Here is a 13,432-nt window from a genome sequence, read left to right as displayed (position 1 = left end):
TGTATTTCTCTAATGTGTCAATCTTTTAAAGAGCACCAGCAGTGTTGCTGATGTTTTGATAAAACAGCTATCTGAGTAAAGCCCTGCTCATGTTGTACAGACTCATGTTGACTGTCTGCAGCTGTAATGCATACTGATGCTTGTGTTTCACCTCTGTGGCTCCATATCAGTACTGGTATCTAATGGAAAGTCATGACAATAACACTACTAACAACACAAATCCTGCAGCCCAGAGTCTGTGCATAATTCTTGTAAAGTTGAGTACCCATACGGTAAATAGTTTCCATCTGCACTGCCTCAAGTAATTAAAGTTTATTTGTAAGTACCAGGTATAAATGAATCAATACTGCGATATTACATTCATAAAGTGGGCAATGAGAGTCCATTCCAACAACAAGTTTCAAACTGTGTGTATTAATATCTTAAAGTTAATTCATTTTTGTTAATAAAATGTTTTGATTTTGCTTTTAGGAACAAAAAGGTTTTGGGTATTGATAGTGCTGGCCTTTTTTCATATATTTATTATTCATGGGTTTCACCTTACATGTATCATGCTCACAAAAAAGGCTTCACTTTAGAAGATCTGCCTCAAGGGTCACATCTTGAATCATGTGATCTAAATTCTCAAAGGTAAGAGAGTATTCTGTAATCTGCACATAAAATTTTATACATAAAGTATCAGACATAAAAGAGACAAACAATGGAAAATCTAGGGTGGAATGTGTCAGTATTATATATATTGAGACATTTTTATACGCACATTTTTGCTCCATTTCTTTGTGTTATCTTTATTTATAAAATTTTAAATGGGATAGTGGAATGAGATATTTCAAATTCTATTTCTACTTTTCCTTAGGTTGCAGCTTATTTGGCAGGATGAAGTTGCACGAGTGGGACTTAATGATGCATCTTTGTCCAGAGTAGTGAGGAAGTTTATACAGACACGTATGATTGTTTCATGCATGCTGTATGCTGCAAGCCTTGTTATGGGATTTGTAAGTCCTGTAAGTATTAGGTGGAATGACTACCTCCATATGTGTAGGTTTATACCGAGATGAATGAATCAACTGTAATTACATTACATGTGCTGTTACTGTGAACCATAATTTTTCCCGAGCACGTGCAGCTGTACTTTATGGTTAAATGATGATGGGACCCTCTCGGGTAAAATATTCTGGATGGTAAAATAGTCCCCATTTGGATCTCTGGGCAGCGACTACTCAGGAGGATGTCATTATAAGGAGAAATAAAACTGACGTTCAATAGATCGGAACGTGGAATGTCAGATTACTTAATCAGCCAGGTAGGTTAGAAAATTTAAAAAGGGAAATAGATAGGTTAATGTTAGATGTTGTGGGAATTAGCGAAGTTTGGTGGCAGGAGGAACAAGACATCTGGTCAAGTGAATACAGGGCTACAAATACAAAATCACATAACACTAATACAGGAGTAGGTTTAACAGTGAATAAAAAAATAGGAACCCGTATAAGCTACTACTAACAGCATAGTGAACACATTATTGTAGCCAAGATAGACATGAAGCCCACACCTACCACAGTAGTAGAAGTTTATGTGCCATCTAGCTCCTCAGATGACAAAGAGATTGAAGAAGTGTATGATGTGATAAAAGAAATTATTCAAATAGTTAAAGGAGACCAAAATTTAATAGTCATGATGGAATTCGATAGTGGGAAAACGAAGAGAAGGAAAAGTAGTAGGTGAGTATGGACTGTGGGTATGGAACAAAAGAGGAAATCACCTGGTAGAATTTTGCCAAGAACATAACTTAACCGTAGCTAACACTTGGTTTAAGAATCATGAAAGAAGGTTGCATATGTGGAAGAGGCCTGGAGTCACGAGAAGGTTTCAGATAGGTTATATAATCATAAGACAGAGATTTAGGAATGAGGTTTTAAATTGTAAGACTTTCCAGGAGCAGATGTGGACTCTTGACCACAATTTATTGGTTATGAACTGTAAATTAAAACTGAAGAAACTGCAAAAATGTAGGAATTTAAGGAGATGGGACCTGGATAAACATAAGAACTGGGTGTTGTTGAGGGTTTCAGAGGGAGCGTTGGGGAATGACTGACAAGAACAGGGGTAAGAAATACAATACCAGAAGAATTTCTAGCTTCTAGAGATGAAATAGTGAAGACAGCAGAGGATCAGGTAGGTAAAAGGAAAAGGACTAGTAGAAAAGCTGAAGAGATAATGAATTTAATTGATGAAAGGAGAATATATGAAAATGCAGTAAATGAAACAGACGAAAAGGAATGCAAATGTCTCAAAGCTGAGATTGACAGGAAGTGCAAAATATCTAAGCAGGGATGGCTAGAGGACAAATCACTAGGGGTAAGATGGATACTGCATACAGGAAAATTAAAGGACCTTTGGAGAAAAGTTAACTACCTGTATGAATATCAAGAGCTCAGATGGAAAACCAGCCCTAAGCGATGAAGGGAAAGCAGAAAGGTGGAAGGAGTTTATAGAGGGTGTATACAAGGGCAATGTACTTCCGGGCAATATTATGGACATGGAAGAGGACATAGATGAAGATGAAGTGGGAGATATGGTATGATGTGAAGACTTTGACAGAGCACTGAAAGACCTATTTTGGAAAAAAATTCCCAGGAGTAGACAATATTCCATTAGAACTACTGATAGCCTTAGGTGAGTGAGACATGACAAAACTCTTCCATTTGGTGAGCAAGATATAGGAGAGAGGTGAAATACCCTCAGACTTCAAGAAGAATATAATAATTCCAATCCCAAAGAAAGCAGGTGTTAACAGGTGTGAAAATTACCGATCTATCAGTTTAATAAGTCACGGTTGCAAAATACTGACACAAATTCTTTACAAACAACTTGAAAAATTGTAGAGGTCATTTTTGGGGAAGATCAGTTTGGATTCCGTAGAAATGTTGGAACACGTGAGGCAATACTGACCCTACAACTTATCTTAAAAGATAGATTTAGGAAAGGCAAACTTACATTTCTAGCATTTGCAGACTTAGAGAAAGCTTTTGACCATGTTTACTGGAATGTCCAGGTAAAATTCAGGGAGTGAAAGGCTATTTAAAATTTGAGCAGAAACCAGGTGGCAGTTATAAGAGTTGAGCCGCGAAAAAGGGAAGAAGTGGCTGAGAAGGGAGTGAGACAGGGTTATATTGAGCAAGCAGTGAAGGAAATGAGGAGGTCTGCCGATGACATTGTAATTCTGTCAGAAACAGCAAACGACCTGGAAGAGCAGTTGAATGGAATGAACCATGCCTTGAAAGGAGGAGATACGATGAACAGCAACAAAAGGAAAATGATGATAATGGAATGTAGTCGAATTAAATCAAGTAATGCTGAGGGTATTAGATTAGGAAATGAGACACATAAGGTATTAAATGAGTTTTTCTATTTGGGAAGCAAAGTAACTCATGGTGGTCGAAGTAGGGAGGATATAAAATGCAGACTGGCCATGGCAAGAAAAGTGTTCCTGGAGAAATGTGTTAACACCGGGTATAGATTTAAGTGTAAATATTTGTATGGAGTGTAGCCATTTATGGAAGTGAAACGTGGATGATAAATGTTTTAGATAAATAATTTGGAATGTGGTGCTACAAAAGACTGCTGAAGATTAGATGACAGATCATGTAACTAATGAGGAGGTAATGAATAGAATTGAGGAGAAGAGGAATTTGTGGCACAACTTGACTAGAAGAAGGGATCAGTTGGTGGACATGTTCTGAGCCATAAAGGGATCATCAGTTTAGTATTGGGGGGAAGTGTGGAGGGTAAAAATCATAGAGGGAGACCAAGAGATGAGTACACTAAGCAGATTCAGAAGGTTGCAGAAGTTACTTGGAAACAGAGAGGCTTGCACAGGATAGAGTAGCATGGAGAGCTGCATCAAACCAGTCTCTGGACTAAAGACCACAACAACGACAAGAAGTCAATTTTCAAACCAGTCTCCAGACTAAAGACCACAACAACGACAAGAAGTCAGTTTTAGCTGCTTGAAATGCCGTGAAGTTTTCGTGCAATTGTAGGAACAGTTATGTAATACAAATGAGCTAGGCAGCCAGTTAGCATGTAAATATTTGTGAACCACCAAATGTATGGCAGAAATCCAGAAAATTTCAACAAATTGAGTTTTTTGTTAGTTTAAGTTGTTGATGCTTTGCCTCCTAACCGGCATTATTCTTGTTGCTGTGTAAGCATCACTCACTAGTGGCATCCTCAACAAAGACTTGTAACTTGCTTATTTTGACTTACCACTATAACAACGAATAAACATCATTCCACTCCACTCTGAAAAGTTCACACTTTACAAAAAAAGAAAAGTAATAATATTAATAATAATAATAATAATAATAATAATTCATTGTGGTAGCCTTAACTTCAGAAGAGGCTACATCCCGACACTTTTTCTTTTCCCATCCCATAACTCCTTACATATCCTGCAATGTGTTGTTCTCCTCTATACAAATATGAAATGATTTTTTTGCAGTTTTAGATCTTTGATGAAAATGCAAAAGTGTGATTTACAATTTTGTAATAATATAAGTAATTTTTTATGTTGAAAGGTATTTAATTATTTAATTTTATTTATTTACTGTTTTAGCCAGTAAATAAATCATTAACTCCCTGGCAGAGTGAAGATACATTCTGCCAATAAATCAATATTGGCAGTATTCCTTGATGTATTTGGGTGCTCTACTGCAATAAAATCCTTGTATCTCACTGTCAGACTTTTTATGTGTCACATGACTTTCCTTTTGTGTACTTGCAAACTGGTCCTTGTCATTTGCAGTTGCAGCAGAAACACTCATCTTTAGTAGTGCACTATATCATAATGTGAAAGTGCTAAAACAGGACCAGACAGAGAGAGAAAAATAATAATTTTGATACTGGGCCTCTGTTGTGTCTTACATAGTAAATTAAAAATTCTCAATACGATGCATTTTCTTTTTAATTTAAGTTGTTGATGTTGTGGTCTTTAGACCAGAGACTGGTTTGATGCAGCTCTCCATGCTAATCCATCCTGTGCAAACTTCTTCATCTCCCAGTATCTACTGCAACCTACATCCTTCTAAATCTGTTTAGTGTATTCATCTCTTGGTCTCCCTTTACAATTTTTACCCTCCGTGCTGCCCTCCAATACTAAATTGGTGATCCATTGATGCCTCAGAATGTGTCCTACAAACCGATCCCTTCTTCTAGTCAAGTTGTGCCACAAATTTCTCTTCTCCTCAATTTTATTCAATACCTCCTAATTAGTTATGTGATCTACCCATCTAATCTTCAGCATCCATCTGTTGCACCAGATTTCGAAAGCTTCTATTCTCTTTTTGTCTAAACTATTCATCGTCCACGTTTCACTTCCATACATGGCTACACTCCTTACAAATACTTTCAGAAACGACTTCCTGACATTTAAATCTATACTCAATGTTAACAAATTTTTCTTCTTCAGAAACGCTTTCCTTGCCATTGCCAGTCTACATTTTATGTCCTCTCTACTTCGACCATCATCAGTTATTTTGCTCCCCAAATAGCAAAACTCCTTTACTACTTTAAGCTTCTCACTTCCTAATCTAATTCTCTCAGCATCACCCGATTTAATTCGACTACATTCCAATATCCTTGTATTGCTTTTGTTGGTATTCATCTTATATCCTCTTTTCAAGACAATGTCCATTCCGTTCAGCTGCTCTTCCAGTTCCTTTGATGTCTCTGACAGAATTACAGTGTCATCGGTGAACCTCAAAGTTTTAATTTTTTCTCCATGGATTTTAATTCCTACTCCGAATTTTTCTTTTGTTTCCTTCACTACTTGCTCAATATACAGATTGAATAACGTCGGGAAAGGCTATAACCCTGTCTCACTCACTTCCCAACCACTGCTTCCCTTTCATGCCCCTCGACTCTTATAACTGCCATCTGGTTTCTGTACAAATTGTAAACAGCCTTTTGCTCCCTGTATTTTACCCCTGCCACCTTCAGAATTTGAAGGAGAGTATTCCAGTCAACATTGTCAAAAGCTTCCTCTAAGTCTATAAATGGTAGAAACGTATGTTTGCCTTTCCTTAATTTTTTTTCTAAGATAAGCAGTAAGGTCAGTATTACCTCACATGTTCCAACATTTCTACAGAATCCAAACTGATCTTCCCCAGGTCACTTTCTACCAGTTTTTCCATTCATCTGTAAAGAATTTGTGTAAGTATTTTGCAGCCGTGGCTTATTAAACTGATAGTTCGTGTCATTTTCACATCTGTCATCCCCTGCTTTCTTTGGGACTGGAATTGAAGTCTAAGGGTATTTCGCCTGTCTCATACATCTTGCTCACCATTAATTTATGTAATACAAGGAAAATATTTGTAATAAAGAGGATGTTAAGTGTATTTGTAGGCAGTTCGAAACATATGAAAAGTTGATAGGAAAGTTCTAAATTTGCATTCAACTTGAATTTTATTTAGTACATGCAGGTACATTTGATTTTATGAACAAAATACAAACTTTCATACAAATTTTCACTTGATAATTGTATGGCAGTACACACAGTTTTTACTTCTGACAGTGTACTTGTTCATAATCAAAATAAATGCTTAGATTTAAGCTACCGTGAAAGAAGAATAAACATTATTAGAACATGATCCTCTTTTTTCAATCAATTAAATGAAACATTAACAATACCTAGTGTGTGCTTTCAGAGCTATTAAAAACAGTGATACAGATAGCCGTACTGTAGGCGCAACCACTATGGAGGGGTATCTGTTGAACAGCCAGACAGCAGCCTTTTCAGTAGTTGCAGGGGCAACAGTCTGGATAATTGAATGATCTGGCCTTGTAACACTAACCAAAATGGCCTTGCTGTTGTGGTATGGCAAACGGCTGAAAGCAAGGGGAAGCTACAGACGTAATTTTTCCCGAGGGCATGCAGCTTTACTGTATGGTTTAATGATGATGGCGTCCTCTTGGGTAAAATTTTACGGAGGTAAAATAGTCCCCTATTCGGATCTCCAGGCGAGGACTACTCAGGAGGACGTCGTTATCAGGAGAAAGAAAACTGGCGTTCTACGGATCGGAGTGTGGAATGTCAGATCCCTTAATCGAGCAGGTAGGTTAGAAAATTTAAAAAGGGAAATGGATAGGTTAAAGTTAGCTATAGTAGGGATTAGTGAAGTTCACTGGCAGGAACAACAAGACTTTTGGTCAGGCGAATACAGGGTTATAAATACAAAATCAAATAGGGGTAATGCAGGACTATGTTTAATAATGAATAAAAAAAATAGGAGTATGGGTAAGCTACTATAAACAACATAGTGAATGCATTATTGTGGCCACGATAGACACGAAGCCCATGCCTACTACAGAAGTACAAGTTTATCTGCCAACTAGCTCTGCTGATGACGAAGAAATTGATGAAATGTATTATGATGAGATAAAATAAATTATTCAGGTAGTGAAGGGAGACTAAAATTTAATAGTCATAGGTGACTGGAATTCAGGAGTAGGAAAAGGGAGAGAAGGAAAGATATTAGGTGATTATGGATTGGGGCTAAGAAATGAAAGAGGAAGCCGTCTGGTAGAATTTTGCACAGAGCATAACTTAATCATTGCTAACACTTGGTTCAAGTATCATAAAAGAAGGTTGTATACATGGAAGAAGCCTGGCAATACTGACAGGTTTCAGATAGATTATATAATGGTAAGGCAGAGATTTAGGAACCAGGTTTTAAATTTTAAGACATGTCCAGGGGCATATGTGGACTCTCACCACAATCTATTGGTTATGAACTGTAGATTAAAAGTGAAGAAACTGCAAAAAGATGAGAATTTAAGGAGATAGGACCTGGATAAACTGAAAGAACCAGAGGTTGTACAGAGTTTCAGGGAGAGCATAAGGGAACAATTGTCACGAATGGGGGAAAGAAATACAGTAGAAGAAGAATGGGTAGCTCTGAGTGATGAAGTAGTGAAGGCAGCAGAGGATCAAGTAGGTAAAAAGGTGAGGGCTAGTAAAAATCCGTGGGTAACAGAAGAAATATTGAATTTAATTGATGAAAGGAGAAAATATAAAAATGCAGTAAATGAAGCAGGCAAAAAGGAATACAAACGTCTCAAAAATGAGATCGACAGGAAGTGCAAAATGGCCAAGCAGGGATAGCTAGAGGACAAATGTAAGGATGTACAAGCTTATCTCACTAGGGGAAGATAGATACTGCTTACAGGAAAATTAAAGAGGCCTTTGGAGAAAAGAGAACCACTTGCATGAAAATCAAGAGCTTTGATGGAAACCCAGTTCTAAGCAAAAAAGGGAAAGCAGAAAAGTGGAAGGAGTATATAGAGGGTCTATACAAGGGTGATGTACTTGAGGACAATATTATGGAAATGGAAGAGGATGTAGATGAAGATGAAATGGGAGATATGATAATGCGTGAAGAGTTTGACAGAGAACTGAAAGACCTGAGTCGAAACAAGGCCCCGGGAGTAGAAAACATGCCATTAGAACTACAGACAGCCTTGGGAGAGCCAGTCCTGACAAAACTCTACCAACTGGTGAGCAAGATGTATGAAACATGCGAAATACCCTCAGACTTCAAGAAGAATATAATAGTTCCAGTCCCAAAGAAAGCAGGGGATGACAGATGTGAAAATGACACGAACTATCAGTTTAATAAGCCACAGCTGCAAAATACTAACACAAATTCTTCACAGATGAATGGAAAAACTGGTAGAAGCTGACCTTGGGGGAGATCAGTTTGGATTCTGTAGAAATGTCGGAACACGTGAGGCAATACTGACCCTACGACCTATCTTAGAAAATAGATTAAGGAAAGGCAAACATACGTTTCTAGCATTCATAGACTTAGAGAAAGCTTTTGACAGTGTTGACTGGAATACTCTGCTTCAAATTGTGAAGGTGGTAGTGGCAAAATACAGGGAGCAAAAGGCTATTTACAATTTGTACAGAAACCAGATGGCAGCTATAAGAGTCGAGGGGCATGAAAGGGAAGCAGTGGTTGGGAAGGGAGTGAGACAGGGTTGTAGCCTGTCCCCGATATTATTCAATCTGTATATTGAGCAAGCAGTGAAGGAAACAAAAGAAGAATTCAGAGTAGGAATTAAAATCCATGGAGAAGAAATAAAAACTTTGAGGTTCGCTGATGACATTGTAATTCTGTCAGAGACAGCAAGTATTTGTATGGAGTGTATTCATGCAAGTGGTTCTCTTTTCTACAAAGGTCTCTTTAATTTTCCTGTAGGCAGTATCTATCTTACCCCTAGTATGGTAGTGAAACATGGACAATAACTAGTTTGGACAAGAAGAGAACAGAAGCTTTTGAAATATGGTGCTATAGTAGAACGCTGAAGATTAGATGGATAGATCATATAACTGATGAGGAGATATTGAATAGGATTGGGGAGAAGAGAAGTTTGTGGCACAACTTTACTAGAAAAGGGATTGGTTGGTAGGACATTTTCTGAGACATAAAGGGATCACCAATTTAGTATTGGAGGGCAGCATGGAGGGTAAAAATTGTAGAGAGAGACCAAGAGATGAATACACTAAGCAGATTCAGAAGGATGTAGGTTGCAGTAGGTACTGGGAGATGAAGAAGCTTGCACAGGATAGTGTAGCATGGAGAGCTGCATCAAACCAGTCTCAGGACTGAATACCACAACAACAAAAATTAACAATTTGTTATATTGATGTTACCATGTTACCCTGTTTCAGCATTTTCACACAAGTATTTGGCGCTTTAACTACAAATAACTTTGGAAATTTTGCAGACGTGCAGGAGTGCACTCATGTCTAAGTAACTGTTTGGCGTAAAAATCTCAGAAATTTTAGGCAATTATCTGACACTGTTAGTGAAGTCTTGGAAAAATGTAATCCTCAGATTTTCACCCCAAATTGTCACTGGTGACATAAATATGGAAATAAATATGGGATGATTATGGACGATAGTGTACGAAGGCTCTGAGCCAGGGAGAGGAGAAGGCGGGAAGTCCTATTAGTTTCATAGTAATGGTGAAATAGCTTTGAGTTTTGATGAGAAATTATTCTTGGTCTATTCTCTACTGATTAGTATCCAGTGTCCTTTTTATTATTAAATTCTGCAAACTGTTGCAAAACCAGACCACAACCAGTTTCAGGCAATTACATGCCCATCATCGAGTGTGATAATTTTGTGCAGTCACCCCGAGTGCCACAATAGAGAGCACGGGTGTACCACCAGTAAGCACGGAACATGGAGCTTACCATGCTCTGCACTTGCTGGTGGTATACCGCATCTTATGCTCTCGTGCAGCACAAAGTTGTCACAGTTGATGATGGGCATGTAATAGCCTAAAACCAGTCAGGGTGTAAGATTTGGAAAATTAAAAACTGTACAACTGAATCAGTACTTTCAATCTCTACTATAATGCTCAGTTACGAATGTTCCTCCAGCAGGATTGTTTTAATAATTTATGTATTATCATTTGAACAACATATTCTTACCGGTCTTTAGTTTTTACTGGGAAGGGAATTAGACAGAGCTATTAGGTGGCAGAGTGCGTGGCAGAAGGGGGGGGATGGAGGACAGAGAGAAAGAGAGAGAGTGAGAGTTAGAGAGAGAGGGAGAGAGAGAGAAATGGGCACATTATTATTCATGAAAAGATGATTACTGAACAAAAATTTTACTAAACAAGTTAGACATGGCAAATAAGGCAAGCTGTAGAAATTATATATGATGCAGAATTTACAAGCAATGCTGTTGGGTGTGAGATGAATTATCTGTTATTTGGTTAGACATTAGCATTTCTTTGTTATGATACTGTGTACAACAAGTCTCTGTGGAGAGGAGCGCAAAGGATCTCAGCATGTTCTGGGAAATACAGAAAATGAAATCTTGTGGGTCATTGCATGTACTTAATTGTTTACTGTTGAATATAATTACAATGTGCTGTCGGTTGTATGATGAACTCTCATTTATTGTATTACTGTGAGAATATATGTAAGCCTCAAAAAAGACGATGGCACCCATGTACAGTGGTCGGGGGGGGGGGGGGGGGGGGGGGGGAGTCATCAGGGAAAGGAAAATTATTTAAACGTCTTTATTATGTTTGTTCTTAAGAGGGTCAGAACTGGAACTTTTTTATAGCTGGTGGTTCATGGTGTGGGTTCCTGTAGTCATGTCCTAGTTCATGAACCACGGGCAACGTATGAGTGGCCAAGTAAGTGGTCCCGACAGTCGGGACACCAGTTACTTTGGAATAAGGTAGGGCATCTCAAACATATTCTGAGTCGTGGTCACCTTTGTGCTCATACGGCAAAGACTACCAAATCCACCGGTTAGTCCCTCAACCGTTAGGATTAATACCCAATGGGACTCAGGGCAAGTAAGGCTAGCAACCTGCTTCCCTGGTACTTTAAATATGATGCTGGCAACAATCAGAGCAAAATGCCTTGGACCTTTGGAGGTGACAGAGTCCCACTTCTAACTGACAAACCAGGGACTCCTAAGGTACGACTTGGCAAACAAATGGTAATGAGATGGGGAGCTATTAATATCAATGGGGGCTACTCTGGGAAGAAGGTAGAGCTGGCAGAGGCTGCAAGTAAGATGGGGCTGGACATTTTAGCTGTTAGTGACATTCGGGTAAGGGGTGAGAAAGAAGAGGAAGTGGGAGTATACAAGGTCTACCTGTCAGGAGTCAAAGCAGGAATAGCACAATGGGGTGTAGGGCTTTACATCAGGAAAGAAATGGAACCCAGTGTAGCTGCAATAAGGTATGTAAACGGACGACTGATGTGGATAGATTTGACAGTGTCTAGCAAGAAAATTAGGATTGTGACAGTATATTTATTTATTTATTTAACCTGGCAAGATTAGGGCCATCAGGCCCTCTCTTACATCTAACCAGGCATTCTACTTATTTTACATTAATATGTTTTAGTAGGCATGTTAAACTACATCTAATACAAAAAGTGAAATAAACAATTAGAAAGGTACACCTGGAAAAATACATTATTGAAGAGAAAGATTTTAGATAGGAGTGCTGGCAGCAGGGAGTATGAGGGAGACTCATGGTGAAAGGAGGAGAAGAATAGAGAGACATGATGAAACATAATTAAGGAAATATAAAGGAAAAGAAGACTGCGTGGCTAATAGAGAAAGGCATACAGGAAGGCAACTCACAAGCAAGATAGGAGACGCTAGCTTTGCTATTTGACAGATGAGAGCATTGGCCTTGCACATTAATTTTGTGGAGAACTTTATGAGGATGACAGTAGGAAATGCTTCAACTTCTTCTTAAAAGCAACAGGAGATTGAATTTTCCTCAAGGTAAGGGGCAGTTTGTTCCAGAGGCGGACAGCGGCAACTGAGAAGGAGTCTGCAAAAGTTTTTGTTCTGTGAGTGGGCACAGTTAGGATACCAGATAAGAGTGACCTCGTGTTTTGATTATGATGGCGTGACAGGTTTTTAATCTCTGAAGCAAGGTACTGGGGTGCTTGTGCGACGAGGAGTCGGTGAAGTAGACATAGAGTGTGGTAGTCACGCAGTTTGTCCGGCCACAGCCACCCTAGCTCGGAGTATGAAGCACTAACATGATCATATCGGCGAATGTTGCAGGTGTAACGCACACAGGCATTCATGGTTAGCTCTAGCCGTCTTTTGTTTTCACTACTCATGCCTTGTTGAATCACATCACAATAGTGGAGGTTCGGTAGAATGAGTGCTTGCATGAGCTGGCGTTTCAAGTCCTGTGGAAATATGTTCCAAAACTTTTTGAGAGCATAGAGACAAGCAGACGTCTTTCGGCACACTGCGACTGTATTCTCCGCCCAGTTGAGATGCTCGTCCAAAGCTACACCCACTTACTTACTAATTTCTGATGGGCTATTAAGATTACTTGCGTCTTTTTTGCATTTAATTTAAGCCCCAGGTTTTTCGCCCATGTCACTACTGAAGACAGATCATCATTCATCAGAGCAATTGCAGTGTTTACATCTTCAGGTCTGACACTTAGGTAGAGCTGGAGGTCGTCGGAATAGAAATGATATTTACAGGAGGACAAAACCGACGAAATATCGATGACATATAAAGAAAACAAAAGTGGTCCTAAGACTTATCCTTGTGGCACTCAAAAAAAAAAAAATGTTTCCAGGAAGATTTTTCATTTACGCAGACAACACATTGCTGTCTGTCTTTTAAGTAGCTTTCAAACAATCTGAATGCACTATCAGAGAAATTAAGCTGTTGCATTTTTCTGAGCAATATGTCAAAGTTAACAGTGTCAAAAGCTTTGCTGAAGTACAGTAGCGTCAATATTGTTGCCTTTCGATTGTCGATGGCATATTTCAGGTCATCAGTTACTTTAATTAGAGCAGTGTTTGTGCTGTGATGTTTACGGAAACTGGATTGAAAATTGTCATATAGACTGAATT

The 13,432-nt window shown here is 38.6% G+C and overlaps 1 protein-coding gene across 9 annotated transcripts in view; it reads left to right on the top strand.

Annotated features, from left to right (window-relative positions):
* LOC126267010 (ATP-binding cassette sub-family C member 5-like) overlaps positions 1-13,432 on the top strand; it is a 531,190-nt gene that overhangs the window by 72,798 nt on the left and 444,960 nt on the right. For all 9 annotated transcript variants that reach the window (XM_049971782.1, XM_049971823.1, XM_049971815.1 and 6 more), the window contains exons 4-5: positions 472-630; positions 857-1,004. In XM_049971782.1, the coding sequence (XP_049827739.1) occupies positions 472-630; positions 857-1,004 (307 nt within the window). The remainder of the gene's footprint in view (positions 1-471; positions 631-856; positions 1,005-13,432) is intronic.

Source organism: Schistocerca gregaria, chromosome 1 (genome assembly GCF_023897955.1).
Source record: "Schistocerca gregaria isolate iqSchGreg1 chromosome 1, iqSchGreg1.2, whole genome shotgun sequence".
NCBI classification, from domain to species: Eukaryota; Metazoa; Arthropoda; class Insecta; order Orthoptera; family Acrididae; genus Schistocerca; species Schistocerca gregaria.
The sequence above is the reverse complement of the archived record's forward strand: the minus strand, read 5'-3'. Positions and strand labels throughout refer to the sequence as shown.